The sequence below is a fragment of the Lates calcarifer genome, linkage group LG4 (genome assembly GCF_001640805.2).
Source record: "Lates calcarifer isolate ASB-BC8 linkage group LG4, TLL_Latcal_v3, whole genome shotgun sequence".
NCBI classification, from domain to species: Eukaryota; Metazoa; Chordata; class Actinopteri; family Centropomidae; genus Lates; species Lates calcarifer.
In genome coordinates, this window is record NC_066836.1 from 19827498 (window position 1) to 19843560 (window position 16063).

General features: G+C 40.9%; 1 protein-coding gene across 1 annotated transcript; it reads right to left on the minus strand.

Moving 5' to 3' along the window:
* ap1g2 (adaptor related protein complex 1 subunit gamma 2) lies at positions 1 to 15348 on the minus strand. The gene is made up of 22 exons (XM_018677533.2): positions 15214 to 15348; positions 14349 to 14551; positions 13641 to 13765; positions 12712 to 12853; positions 12257 to 12353; positions 12098 to 12174; positions 11909 to 12004; positions 11364 to 11444; positions 10833 to 10931; positions 10660 to 10715; positions 9732 to 9845; positions 8256 to 8396; positions 7713 to 7767; positions 6951 to 7073; positions 6256 to 6345; positions 5395 to 5522; positions 5116 to 5220; positions 4772 to 4919; positions 4102 to 4249; positions 3700 to 3851; positions 2785 to 2883; positions 1 to 2519 (listed from the first exon to the last, which is right to left on the minus strand). The coding sequence occupies exons 2-22, from the start codon at positions 14547 to 14549 to the stop codon at positions 2412 to 2414; spliced, it is 2385 nt and encodes a 794-aa protein (XP_018533049.1). The 5' UTR covers positions 14550 to 14551; positions 15214 to 15348; the 3' UTR covers positions 1 to 2411.
* Positions 15349 to 16063: the final 715 nt, after the last annotated feature.

A 16063-nucleotide genomic window follows, 5' to 3' on the forward strand; every position in this document is an offset into this window, starting at 1 on the left:
TTGAGGATCCTGAAAACTGATTTTTATTAGAAAATGACATGAGACTGAAGATTCAAAGACAATATAAACAGTTGATAGAATACTTCCCCTTGGTCTTTTCTGTACATTTTAATTAGTGATCTGAAACAGTCTAGTAGAGATTGCACTGAAATCAATTTAGAGCACCATTGCTTACATCCAGTCTCCAGCGTTTTTAAAAGAGGTCTGTGATTATGAGATGAGTTATCACTAAGGGGATCTTTCTTCATCTGGTGTGTTTTACAGCCCATTTTTTGTCCTTCTACAACAAAGGGTTGTATTAGAGATTTCCAAAATACATTTCTAATTGTGCTTATACACTTAATATCTAAAATATACATCTTGTAAACAGCATCATGCCCATTTTTCATCTTTTATCACTATACACAGTCCTCAGAAAATACAACAACTTATTAAGGAGCTTCTGTAAACAATTGACAAGGAGATAATGGTCAGGTAAAGCAAGTGTTGCTTGTATGGGAATGATAAAAACATGTTTATATTACAGAACTGCTTAAATTTAAAACCATTTCTTAGCCTTCAAAATTAAATATTACTTCTTTTTTTTTTTTTTTGGAAAACCTCAGTTCTTGAGGAGATGAAAGGCACAGGGGAAATAATTAGGAGTTGGAGAGTCAATCACTCTGAGCTGTTCAGCTGACTGAGCTAGGAAAATAGAATTACAGAAGATAAGTGAGACAAGACATATGGTTGTGTTTAAAACTTTCTACCCTTAAGACTAAAAGTCATGTCCTTGCCTTTCCAAATAAGTATAGTGGATAAAAGAACTTCATATTAGTAGTAGTGGCTCATTAGTTAGTGTTGAGCTGCTTTTCTACTAAATGAAGAAGAGAAAGTCAAATAAAGGAAAAGTGAGAAATCACATTGTGTTGGAGTATACATGGAGTGCTGTGTGGGGAGAGTTGATCTAGTGGTGTATACTGACAGAAGCCACAGTAAACAAGGTAATTATGGCGTGAAACATTCTGAAAACAATCAACTGGAGTAGCTTGTAAAAAAAAAACCCTGAATGATACTTAATGGACTTTTGTATGGACAGTTGTCATTCCAATCATTCTAGAAAAACTACTACTGTTATCTTATTTCTGTATTATACCTCCATATTCCAAAGCCTGTGTCATAAACCACATTATTCTTCAGTTCCAGGAGGGGAAAACTACAGACGGGTGACAAATTAAAGGAAAAACCTGAATAAATAAGTGGAGAAATGTAATGAATGCAGATGCTTCCGCTGCATGGTACAATTAAGCAGTTAATATCCAATCATGCTCTGTGACACGTATAAAATACTGAGCAGACCCAGGTGATTCTGATTTTGTATCAAGATGGTAAGAGGAAAAGATCTAAGTGGGTGATATGTGAGGAAAAACAGAAGAGCAGCTCATCCTCAGGTGACTGAGAATGTCAATACAGGACTACAGCAACAACAGTCTGTCAACATTTACATAGAGAGGGATATTATAGCAGGGCTTCAGTGCATACACCCCTCATTACAAAGATGAATGCACATCTGAGAGTTCAGTGGAGCAGAAACCACTGGTTGCTGGCACTGGTCTACAGGAAAAAAAAAGTGATATGGTCAGATCCGTCATCATATTCTTGATAAGCGAGTGAGTGCATGTGTGTCGTACTCCAAGAGGACGATACAGGTCTGAATACCTGACCCCTGCAGTGAGGGGATCCAGTGGCTCTGTCATGCTGAGGGGGCATTTTGCTGACATGGTTTGGGTCTCTTGTTCCCTGAGGGGGAAGGATCACTGCAGATCAATGCAAAGTTGTTCTGAGTGATCACCTTCATCTTATGATGAAACATATCTATCCTGATGAGAGTGGTCTCTGTTAGGATGCCGATGCATGGGGCACAAGGGGCCATCAGTGTTCTGATGAATGTGAAAATGATGTGACTCATATTCTATGACCTTTGTGGTCACCAGATCTCAGCCCACGTGAACACATTTGAAAGATTTTGGACAGATATGTTAAACAACGCTCTCCACCATCATCATCAAAACACAGAATGAGGGAATATCTTTGGAAGAATGTCCAGTTCAGAGATATGTAGAATCAAAGCCAAGAAGCACTGAAGCTGTTCTGGTAGCTTGCTGTGGCCCCATCACCTTTGTAAGACACTTAATATTGGTTTTTCCTTTAATTTGTCACCGGCCTGTATGTGACTCCATACACAAGGCTGTGGTTTCCTGTGAAAGAACAGTGTTTCTCAGTCATAAAAACACCAACAAAACTGTGTGTTTGAGAAACAGCAGTGTGGACTGCAGTGTAGAGGGTTTTTACAGCAGACTGTCAGTGAGGGTGACGCCTGCTGACTCATCCACAGACTGTTGTCATAGTCCAGTTGGACTGACTAACTGCGGTCAGTGTCCGGCAGCACTGAGTCCTGGGAAGGAGTCAATCTGGACTGTATCCTGAAAGGCTGATCCTTGGCTGGTGTATGATACACGGATCCTCATCTTCAGGTTCACCTAGAGGGGGAAAGAAGGATTTAGATACTGTGATGCAGCTCCTATGAGCTCAACATCGAGAGTTAAAAGCAAGATTTGGAGGTGGAAAATGGTATAGTTTTTTGTTGAATACAGCAACAGCTTTATTAATCTTCGAGATAAGGCAGTGATTTTCTTCCTCTCTGATGTAGTTGGTGGTCTTACACCTGATTGACCAAACTTTGCCTCTTACTGACTGGTGTTCATCATAGCTCAAAGCATCATAGCTTTGTGTCTGTGGACCCACCTTGTTTGGGTTGTTGAGGACCACCATCTGGGTCACCTTAGCTGCGCCTCGTGCAGGGAGGAAGTCCCCACTGGGGGCCTTCATGTGTAACTGGACACTCTGTGGGGGAGATCAAATAGGACTTTGAAGTTTAAAGCACTGAACACATTCATGTTGTTGCTGACCCCACCACTGACACCATGACAGACTCTAACACTGACACCCACCAACAGGGCTGGAGCCACATGACACATGCTGAGGTCATGAGTCCAAATTCCCCCTGCGCAGTCCCACCTCCAGAAGAAAGGTTTGACTGGAGACTAAAACACTATACATTTGACTTGTTTCCATATCATACTTATTTAGACGTTGAGTTATTACTTCTCCCCACACAAAGGTCTAAAAGCAGATTCAAAGAAGTCCTCCCACAGTCAGAAATATAACTGTGATTGAAAAATGCTAAAATGCTTATTTAATTATTCTTTGAAATGTACTTTTAAAAAACCTACATAAAGCACAATTTATACATATTTTTATCTGTATGTATTTTAGTTATTCTTTTAGATTTAAATACAGTTTTTTGTAGAATGTAAATTCTTCCTCAGATCAATAAAACTCCAAAACTCCTCCAAATGTCCTCACTAGTAGCTACATCCCTGCCACACAGCTACAGACTGGTTAGATGTGGGGAGACAGTTGGTGTAACTACAGCTAAGAGATGGAGCTGGAGTGAAAGTGTTCCAGCTGTTTTTTGTCATCCACCACAGAACAAATCACAAACCTGACCAATCTGTCAAAGGTGCTGCTTTGGTAAAACAATACACCTGCCTGATAAGTTTTTGAGAATGGTTACACAGAGACTGTTTTACACAGCCTACTGTAGGTACATGTCCTGACAGAGAAAGCTTCCTTGGCATTACTGGTACTGAGACAAACCTTGGGTACGGCAGCTTGCAGGGTGAAGCTGCTCATGTCTGAGTCAGTGGAGTTGGAGGCTGTGAGTGTGACTGTCAGGACCGAGTCTGACTGTTTCTCACAACTTAGTGTCAAAGTCACACCGTCTTTCTCATACACCGTCACTGTGGGAGCTGTGGAAAAAGGATATTATAAAATGCTGCGTTAATTTAGTTTAATTTGGCCAAAAATAGAGTTAAAAAACCCCACAGAACATCACCACCAGGGCAGATTTGGGGAGATTCGGTGCAATGAACACAAGTTTCAGTCTGCTACATTTTGCATATTCAAGTTTTGTTTCCCAAATCATTTCCTCTGCTTTGTTTCTTTCTCTCTTTCAGTTTCTACTGGTGTGTGAAGTGTGTGTGTTTGTGTATATCTGACCTGGTGCAGGGGGCGTTGGCTCTAACCCCCCAAGCAGATCCAGGAGGTCTCCTCCTGCAGTACTGGCTGTGTTGAGTGACAGGCCTGGTGCTGGGCTGGGCTGCAGAGGCTCCTCAGAGCCACCCAGCAGGCCCAAGAGATCACACACCTGAAGACAGGTATTTTTATCAGATAATATGGATGTGTATGGGCTGAAGAAATATTTATTCTATTTATTTGTAACATCAAATCAAACAATCAAATTCGACCATTCTCATAAAACAAGTGAAAAGACAAATCAACACTGAACAGAGTGCAGTAGTGTATGTACTTGATCACTGTGTATTTTGCCTGTACAATGCTGCTTTGTATTATTAGAAATTGATTTACATTAAAGCAGAGAAAATGTGAGGCCTGTGCACAAGACCCTGCACTGCTGATTAACTAACACAGTGCTGATCATTTGCATGATGACACTTACTAGTATTGAGCACTGTCCACCACAACAGAAGGTACAGTGATGTAACACTAAAATATTTTAAATTAAGTGCACCACAGAAAAATCGTGAGACAGCTCAGAGCCTGACCTGACCATGCTTGAAAAGTTCTAAAAATCAACATGGCCATCTGTCAAATTTTGACCAAGTTATTGTCATATACTGTGAAAGCATCTTTACTTGTCATGATGTACCTGGTTAGCAGGTTGTTGTGGCAGCAGTGGCTCTCCCTGCTTGACTTTGGGTGGCTGGATCTCCTTCATAGGTTCCCCTGCTGACTCCCCATTGGTATGACCCGGAGAGTTCTTTTCAATCACAGGCATCCTCTCCAGCACTGCTGCCCTGTGAAGAGAGGAAACATCTCAGGTTTTTGTTGGCCAGGAAAGAGGTTTTGTTTGCATTATTACTGGTAACAACAGCTGTAAACACAACATGCAAAACATCAAAATAACTTTTTTTCTGAGGGGAAAAACAGACATATATATTACATAATCGAGGATCAGAAAAAAATCAACTTCTTCATCAAGCTGTTGCCTACCTCATGTGGTCATATTTTCTGAACAGAGCATTGTATTCAACTGCCCTCTGCTGGAGCTCTACATCTATACAGCTGCCATAGATGCTGACGATGCTTCTGATCCGACTGGAGAAGGTGGAGCAAGAGAGGGAGTTAGGAGACTGTCCTAAACTTAAACTTAAGGCACTACTAAATTCATAACCTCTAACAATATCTGTAAATGACCAGATGTGCAGTGCCAACGTGGATTACACTCTTTATATGTGACACAGACACAGAGGCAAGAGAAGTGTTTCTTACTCCACATTATCAAGGATGCGTGTGCTCAGTTTCATGGTGGCAGTGAGAGCAAAGCCTCTAGTTGCTGGGGACGACATGTGGGACTGTAGAACAGTTTCCAATGCATCCAGGACGTCGTCCTCAGTGACCTGATCAAAAGACGTGTCAATATGTGGTCTGAATACTGTCAACACTATTTTATAAAACTGAAACTAGGAATGTGCAGACCACTCGTTTTTAGGTTACAAAATTAAAAAAGGGCTAAGAATTAATTAAGACTCTTGGTATTGGACTTGGAGACCCCAACAGTCCAGCTACAGTTGATGAAGTGTGTGAATTCTTATGGCCAAAAAACTGTTTAGTGCAGTCACAGTGACCTTGACCTTTGGCCAGCAAAATCCAATCAGTTCATCCTTGCGTCCAAGTGAACATTTACACCAAATTTGAAGAAATCCCCTCAAGGTGTTACTGAGATATTACATTCACAAGATTGGGATGGATGGATGGACAACTTGAAAACATAATTCCTCCAACCACAGCTGTCTGTGGTGTGGAGGCATAAAAAGTGAGAGAAGGGCTATAACATGACTACATGAACACTGCCCCTGAAATGTGAGTTTCTGTTAAGTAAATGTCTATCATGATGGATATTACTTTTGGTAACTACCCATATTCTGTATCTATTCCAAACCAGATTCACTGTCTTCATGCCAGGGGATTTGTCTTGGGGAAAATCTACAGTTCCAGACACATGGTATTTAGGAATGCAAATGCAGAAACTATCTAGCAATGGGCTGAATCGCTACTCAATTATACCATTCAATGATAGAGAGTGATAATTTATATGAAAATATAAATGAGTATTTGTTGTGGTCTGTGTACCTGTGCAGGCTCAGTCTCCTGACACTCTCCTCTCAGCAGCAGGTCTCCATACTCTCCTATACACCAGCAGGCCACCTGCACCAGGGATTGCTGTACATTCCCACAGAGCAAATATGATACACTGCTGTTAATAGTCACTGCAGTACAGTTACAGTAAAATATAATCATGAAATAACTGGTCACAATCTTGGTAGACTAGCTTACTGGTCAGCGTAGCAGTTTGAAGTGACAGGAAATTAATGTGGTGGAAAATGGGAAACTGCACCACACTGCAGATGAGTCCATGGCTGCTCATCTGACTTGGATCCAAAAATAAACCTGGTTGCATCAGCCAGTTTTAAACTGAAAGCCTAGCTATCCTCACTGCCATTGAACCAAACCAGTTCTGTCTGGATCAGGACTGACACTAATTTTTCTCTCAGATGAAAATGTTTGAACATCTCTTGAATTTTTGTCTGATATTTACACAGTTAATTCTATTAATACCATTTTAATGCTGTGGATAGATTTTATTTGGTTCACCTTATGAACAGCTTTGGGTTATTTGCCTTTAAGCGTCCCTTGACTTAAATTACAAAAGGTTTTTCCAGGTAACAGAAGAGTGAGATGACTTTACTGTTTACTTTGACTAAATGAGTAAACAGACCAACAAGCCCATGTGTGTAACACTACAGAAAATGCCCAGACACACACACCTGAGAGATGTCATTGAGCAGAGCCCGGTAAAGCTTGTGGACAGTGTAGCAGTGCAGCTCCGAGGCGTTGGTGATGAGCTGGATCAGGTTGGGCACAGTTTCATCCCTCACGTCGCCCCCTGCCTGGCAGAGTGGGAATCAGAGTCAAACACGCGCACAAAACTCCATCAGCTAGACAGCTGGTCCAAGTATTTAGGTCGCCCTACATTTCCTCCCAGACACAATGACCTCACTTGAGGGGCATTTCCATCACAGTTCATTTACATTATAACAGATATTTAGTGAAATGGACTACCCTTTAATTTATGCCACATCTCCATCATTACACTTTCTACACACTTTCTCTACTCTGCATCAGTTAGAGAGATCATTGCAAAGGATTAGTGTGAGCATTAGCTTTTACAGCGATCATGTGGGTTTCATTTATTCTCTCACCTAGATGGAGAACAAAGTGAAAAATAAGGATTTTAACAGAGTGCAAAATGGAAAGCATTAGTCCAGGATAAAAAGCTCTCAGGACATGGGGCTGCATGTATGAAAGTTTGTACAAAGTTAATACAGCACTCCATCTCAAATGCGTTCTTGTAGAATGCATTATGCACAAATAACACATTTAGTATCACAGTGCCTTTATACATGTGGTCCCTGGTATTTACACTTAGGCATAACACATTAATGATGGCAGTAGACAACTTTAAAAGTGAGTGTGAGTGTGAAACCCATGTCAGAGGCAGCAGGGTGAGTGGCTCAGTCTCTATTTACCGTGGTGAGGACATGCAGGATGGTGTCAATGTGCCAGCGCTGGGAGGGTGCATACCTGACAGAGACAGAGACACACACAGCTAACTCAGTGGTGCTCCAGAGTGACTCACAAACACACACACACAACTGCATCTGCATCTTACCGTTGCTTGTGCACACACACAAACGGAGAAGTGCATCAAGTGGTCAAGTGATATACAGCAGAGACAATGAAGGCTATTCATTGTCACAGTGCCAGCTAAATAGACAGGGATATCATTGAGACTGGAGACAGACACAGAGTAAAACATCTTGGCACACACAGTAGATTCCAAGCACAGAGACTTTTTTGTTGCAGCTTTTACACTTAAACAGCTGGATTACATCAATGTCCACATCTACACTTTGTTTTTGTAAAAAGCCAATCCCAGCTTGGCACAACACAGCACATTAAATGCATTAACATGCACATGAATATGTGTGCGCTTGCATGCACAGGTACTGTATGTGTATGCAATACAGTTGTATATGTGTACATCTGTGTATCTGCAGGGTTTCACTCACCTTTCAGCTGCGTAGAATATGCCACTTGCAGCTTGAGCTCTGAGCTCTGGAGGGCAGGAGGAGAGGAAGAGGAGCAGCTCCTTCATCATGGAGCGGATGTTGGAGGCTGACACCAGAGCTAAGGAGAGCTCCAGTGCACGACTGGAGGGATGGGAAAAGAGGAACAATCAACAAGCTTTCCCCTTAAAATATTCTGCTGTAACTGTGAGTGTGGTGCTATTTCACTTTAAATTCACCTACTTTCAAATCTAAATTTAGACCATGCTTCATTCTGTGTTGATAACGCTGAGGTCAGCATGTTCTCAACTGACCAGATGTAGTTGTAATGATGCAATTTAGTGAGCAGAGAAGATGAATGTTTACATGTTCAATCCCTCTGCATCCATCAACACACAGAATTTCATCAACGTGCTTTTGGAACAGGAAGACACTCCCATGCCATCAAAATCCTCCCTCCTGGAGTGCTCTTTAGCAACACACTAGTAGTCAGTCTCCATGCGAAGGAGTCCAAAACACAAAATACAAAACACTGAATATTGATGTTGCCTGGTAGCAGGTGCAGTGGCAACTGACTGTAACTGTCTGAAAGCACCTATACACAGCACTTTTATATCATCTTGCATTACTGTAATGTAATGAGGGATCAAGTCATGCTGTACTGATTTATCAGCAAAATCCATAAAGCAGGGATCAGCAATTAGGTCCAACCACAAGCCAGTTTTTCTCAGCACTGATCACTGAGGGCCAGCATTTTACAGGAATAAAGAAAATGCTAAATATTTTGAACATTTAAACCTGTGTTCCCATGTATATGTTTAATATGTTTAGTTTGTTTATTTCTTTTAATCCGTTTAAGAATAATACATTTCTAAGGTCTATTTTAGGTGAGTCAGTTTTCCCATTAATTACTAAGATCTGTCCTTAATTCACAGGTTGTTCACCCAAGACAAACAGTGGTTTGCTTCACTGTTGACACAAATCTCTGGTCAAAAGGGCTAAATTATATTGTTTATATGTTTTTCCTCTGCTAGGTTTATTAGACTACATTTCAGCACCACGTGCTGTTCAGAGAGCCTCCTGTCTCTCCTCACATCAGGGCAGTATTAGATGTTATGAGGTAATATTTGTTGTAATTTTTATGAGCCTTGTATTCCATTGTTATCTGTAGAAGATACATGAAAAATCATGTAAATGTTCTGATGCAAACAATGACAGGGAAAACATCAGCTTTTATAGGAGGATCAGATTTAGACCTTGGTTTTGCTGTTACCTATCCATGCCATAAAGAATCAAATTATTATTTTTGGTCAGAGTATCAGATAATATCCCCAACATAAAATAATGAAATGGCATACTTTTAGAGAGATTTCCTTCATATCCTACATTTAGGAAATTTGATAGATTTTTACCTCAGGTTCACTGAACTTCTGTGTAATAACAACTGTGCCTGACAAGTTGAGAAAAGGTGAAAGTTACCGCTTGACAGAAGCGTCCTGGTCCTTCAGGCAGTCCACTATGGTTCCCCTGTGGCGCTGCACAGCATTGTGATCTGTCCCAACAATCCTCTGAAGAGAGGTCATGGCAATATACCTGGACACACATAAACAACAGCCATAAAATAAAGATGTCAGGTTTTAAGCTTCATACTCTGTTATGATGAAGTACTGTGAGTGAGCTGCATTCACTGAGGTCTACACCAAGGTCAGGTAGATTCTGAGCGTGTAGTGTAGCACAATATATTCAACAAAGATTGTTTTTTTAAAATAATTTCTAACCATCAGCCAATAATGGAGATTAATTCACAGTGCTGTACCAGTGTAACTCTCTCAGCATTATCACATAAATAATTCAACTCTCCACTTGAAATGTCTCATGAACTGATCAAGTATTTATGTGAGCACTGGAGAGATGTTATCTAGTCGGCCAGTTCTCACAGGAATAAAGCAGTCCTATTACTGTCACACAGCCGCACACAGATTCAGGGCTCCTGCAGTTAAAAAACCAGACAGACCTGTCTTGCCACACAGCCCTTATGGACACAAACCTAAAAAATGGACACATAACAAAACCCCAAGGAATGTGTAACAGGCCTCCTCACTGCCTGATAAAAAATGACACAGCCCAGAATTGAGAGATCAGCATAAACAGACAGACAGTGACCTTCTGGTGTGGCTCTAGAGGAATGGCTCCAGGGAAAGTGATTAGTGAGCTCATACTGATAACAGCCAGTTGGGAGGTTTTGGTCTCTGGCTGCGGTTGAGTTTGCTGTTTGGCCTTGTGCAGTGGAAAAGGTAAAATGACCCTTAGAGATAAGAGAGGAAGGAGGGAAGGACTGGGGAAGAGATGGAGAGGAAAAGGGAAACAGGAATGTGGGTCAGGAGGAACGAAAGGAAACATGACTGACCGAATGTTCCTGTCGTTGTTCAGCAGAAATCTTCCCAGAATGTTCACGGCAAGGACCTGAGGCACCAGTGAAATGGAGCAAGTGTGGTTTTATTACCATAATTAGCAAATGCTATTCCCCACATGCTGTATGAATGCGGTTAAACACACTGAGAAGTGCTGCTGATATCTCACCCTGAGGCCGCTCTCTGACTTGATGTCTAGCACAGTGAGAACAGTCTCATACAGCACAGCGTTGCCTACAGTCTTAGTGCTGTCAGTGTTGGTCGCCACCTGTATGGCAAATCACACCACATCAATACATGAGTCATACAACAACATGCATCCACCTCCCTGACTCATGTATCTGTAACAGACATCACAAATCTGTGACATTTTTGAATAAATAATCATTTTCACTTCTCACTACTGTTAACTGACAAAGGAGATTCAAGGTTTGACATTTGGTGTAAAAGAATTTGGGGTAAGTCTTTCCAGAGGAAAACACTCTGGCACACAGGAAGTGATGTGTTCTCCTTGTTCAAGATAGTTTGGAATAAATCAGAACAACTGGGTAGCCAGCGTGAGCATAATTACCATGGCTGACACCAACAGAATCTTAACCAATAGAAAATTTAAAAGAGAGGATGCTACAGGACTTTGACTTAGAATGAATCACAGACAACATAAAAATAACAAAAAGTAAAAATGTTAATGTGATGTTGCCTGAGCAAGTAGGTCGTTCATGGCGTCACTGGCTGCTTCGTTGTTGCGACCAAGGATTCTCAGCAACCTCAAGATGCGCACCTGAGGATGAAAGTAGGTGAGAGTGAACAGCTGGACTGTAAGTTATTCTGGTGCACTGAATCAGCAAAAACAGGAAGATGGATGAGAAATGTTAATGAGACCAATGCAACAACAGAAAGAAAAACAGTTTGTACTCATTTAAGACAGGTCCTGAGGTGTGAGTAAACAAAATAGATCACATATAGCCTAGTCTGATTCTCCCAAGGGCTTGAAAGTTCCAGATTCATATTAAAATTAGATAAACTTTTTTGATATTTGCAACAGATTCTGGGAAATGGAAATGGAGAACATCAAGTATCAAGTACTAATATTATTACTGTATTGTTCTATAGTACTGCAATGCCAACAAATCTTTCATTAAACCAAAATATTAACACCAGTAAATAGGATTTAAATAACTAATACATCAGTAAATAAAGCAGAGGAGGGATGTTCTGTATAAGAAGTGAGTGAGACTGGCTGACCTGTAGGAAGGGATCGCTGATTCCTGCCACATCGTGCTCTGGAGAATAACCGGAAATAACCAGGCCTTTCATGATCTGAACCAGATCTGGCACTGTCTGAGATACAAACAGCACAAACACATTACCACACTGAGCTCAACAGATCAGGATGTGTGTGTGTGTGTGTGTGTGTGTGTGTGTCCCTCATACCTTCCTGAACCTCTCAAGTGTCTCTGGATTGCGCTCACACAGCTCAGTGATGAGTACCACAGCACCATGTAACACACCTGGGGATAAAAGGGAAAAAACAGTGAGAATACTTGTTCATGTACAGTACATGCGGGACAAGGTTACTGATACTGAACTAACCGTGGTTCTTCTCAGAAAGGAGGGACCGAGCAGCCGGGGCAAAAAGCTCCCCCAGATCCTGGACTTTTCTCACGATGTGAACGGCACAGAGAGCAGCCTGAAAGAACAGTGGAGCGAGTCATCAGCACCATTACATCAGTACAACACTGAGCAGATAACAGTGAGACCTTTTAAACATTTTATAATCATGTTGTTTATGAGGGAAGAGGCTCAATACTACTTTGAAAAAACTTCTATTTTTCACAACGTATTAAACAAAGGTTACAACATTTCACAGAGATCAGTGTTTGAAGAGAGGAAAAACAATATTTCTCTTTCACACTAGGGTAAATGTGCTAATGAGACAATCACACATTAAATAGGGCTTGCTGAGTCATACATAACAACACTGGCAGCAATACTAATATTGTTAAGTGCTGCTGAATAAACAATAAATCTTCTGTTGAGGTCCCCACCTTCTTCTTAATATAGGAGTTGGAGGCTCGGAGCAACCTGTCAATTTCTGGCGCCAGATCTCTGCACATCTCAGCTGAACCCATACAGGCCAGAGTGCACAAAGCCAGTGACTGTACATACTGGTTACTGTGAGACAGGTCACTGAAAAACACACACATGGAGAAAAACACAACGATGACCAGGGTAGATCTGTGTGTGGTAACAAGTCTAAAATAGTCAGCGTTTCATTCATAGGAATCATGTGAGAATATCCTCCATCCGGTGTGATTATGTGACATGCTTTGATTCTTTTGTCTGATATACTGTTCCCCCAGTTTGTCTAATAGGATTACTGTATGTACTTTAAAATGTATTATTATCAAACATGAACATTTTTACAACTAATTTCTAACATACGATCAAGATGTTTTACACCATCACTGTAAACTCCAGTTTGAGAGCAAATACCAAGCTTTAACACTTTATTTTAACTGCCTTGTAGCATTTATTAACACTTACCATATGCTTATAATATGCATAACATAACACTGATGTAATCATACATAATATACAAGATATTTTCATGGGTTTTAATGCTTTTAAACCAGCCTGTGAATGGTTTTCCCTGTGTATAATCGTATATCATTACAGTGTTGTTACACTTCTTTATCTACTTTATCTACTACTTTAATGGTAATACACCCACCATGGATGCTTAGCATGGGTTATAATTGTTAGCATTTACATTAATGAACACAATTTGCTTTTTATTTGATTCCAACATATTATGACGCATTATAAGCCATTCATTATGTGTTAATTAAAAGAGTTCTCCATCAATTTAGCATTGCACTGCTATATATTAACATAAAGTGTCCCTAAATTTAAATTACTAATACCAATTCTGTTTTAATGAGACTTAAGATTGTTCTGTTTGTGTTGGCCTTACTTCTTGATGGAGTTGGTGATGAGCAGGCTGGCGTCCTGCTTCTCATCCAGCAGCATCATGGCTCCCAGATATCCCACTCGCTTCTCACTGTAGCGTGGGCTGGCTATCATCCTAACACACTCCATCTAGTAGGAGGAACAACAACTCCTTTAAATGAGAAGTTACGTGAAACTCTAATAGTACTAATGCCCCTGGGGAGATTCTCTGTTGGAGGTCAGGCTCAGCTCCAGAGCCGCAGCCCTGAAGCTGGGAGGGATTCAGTGGCCCAGTTGCAGTGTCCACCCTTGTGGACTCACAGACTTTGATATGGACTCCCACAGCTGAAGACTGTGCTTGGGGGAATTAACCATGGTTCACAGTGTTCTGATGAAAGGAAGTCTGAGTCAGAAAGTACCAGTTTACACACACACACACAGACAACATTACTAGTATTATTATAGCTTATTATATTTAGCATATGAATACATAATGTGCTGTCTCATTTCTCTTTGTGTTTTGAGCTCTGTCATGCACTCACACAATTTTGCTGCGCACACAGATGATATCTGTGAGGGATCAATGCTCAGGACGTAGCGGTTGGATGTTGGGGCTGGGCCAGTATGGTACAACAATTCGGCGATGAACTGAACCCATTCCCTCCAGCTGCCATGATGGTTAACCCCATTAACCCAAGCAAACCCGTGACAGGCATTAGCAAAATCCCCTCACCTGACCAAAGTGAGCTGGGTAGCCCAACATGTGCACATAAAGTAGCTTGGCAAGGTTGTGCGATCGTGCCCCATTGTCAACTTGTCTGAACTGTGCCCGGATGGCTGCACACTCCCTCTGGATGACACCGCGCTCCTCACACTGTGTCCTGGCTGACCTGATGGCCCGGATCATCTCCTGCAGGGGTACTGATGGAGACATGGCTGTGTGTGTGTGTGAGTGTGGGTGAGTGGATGGGTGTAGGAGAATGTGTGAATGTGTGTGTGTGTGTGTGTGTGTGTGTTGTGTGTGTATATGGTGTGTGGGTTAGGTTAAGGAAAGGTTAATCTAACTTAATATAACATTAACAGAGACCAAACTACTGTAGTGTATAGAGTTATACTATGTGTTAGTATTTCAGCCTCTAGGTGTGTGCAAGGTACGGACAAAGCTGTAACAATACTATATGAAGAGCTGTTCTGTCAGTAACACACGTGTTAATAGTGTTTATTTTAAGAACAGTTCAAACAACTGAAACTACCTCTGGTCAACAATGGCTGCTCATTCTGGTGACAGGCTGTTGAGACTTATTCACACCTAGAGCTGGTTTATCAGAAAGTTGCTGTCAATTAACTACATAAATACGACTTACTGACATTGTAAAATACATTTCAATTAACGAGTTAACTAACAAGTTAGCATGACACTCCCTCAGTCGATGATGCAGGTCAGTGCAATGAGCCAGAGGCTAGCCGACTGACCGAACCGAGCTAACCTTGCAGATGCTGTCAAGCCTGCTCCGTGGGACTGTCGAGCTAAAGAGCTAGCTAAGTTAGCATGACAGTAGGTTTATGTGAATGGTTTAAGGCCCAAAATCACAACGTACCTCTACACTGTGCACAGAGACGCCAGTATTTAAAAACTACACCGGTTCAACCGACCCCCCTCCGACACACGGCAGCAGTCAGTTGGCTGAAAACCCCAATACTGTAGTTGCGTCCATGTAGTGTCAATACTTCCAAAATAATTACAAGACTTCCTGTCATAACTTTCAAAATAAAAGCTATTTCGGGCATTATTGCATTTAGAATATTAGGCGAAATATTTACTTCACTCTTTAAATCTGATAAAAATTTAAGGGAACTGGCTGCAGAGGTTACTACACATGATTTGATTAATTGCTCTCAGGAAAACATCCTGTGTCAATTATTAACTAAAAACTTTAGAAATATTGAGGTCGTCAGTTTAAATTCAGCCAGCAGAACTGGAAGAAATGTTTGTTTGAAAAAAATAAAATAAAATAAAAATTTACAAATACATATTATTTTCATTATTTAAAATTGTAAAATCTGTAATATGCATTTTCCTGCATGAATGTCTGAACACTGCTTTAAATTCTCTACACTGCAGTGACTAACAGTTTTATTCACAGCATTCTGACTTGTCTGCAGTATATTAGAACTGAGATCAGACAAAATCCCCAAAACACTAAATTGTATAAATAAGTGTACCACTGCCCAAGACTTGCTTGGGAATTGTTTAGAAATGTGCATTACTGATTGAGTACTGGACATTTAACCAAGACAGAACTAATCTTTTGTCCATAGGCTTCCATGTGGCCTATACTTGATGGATGTTTAAGGTATATAAACATACATGATTAAAGCAGGGCCACATGAACTACAGAATTTGGAAGGATTATAGCATCAATGACCTTTATTTTGAAGCCGAAATGA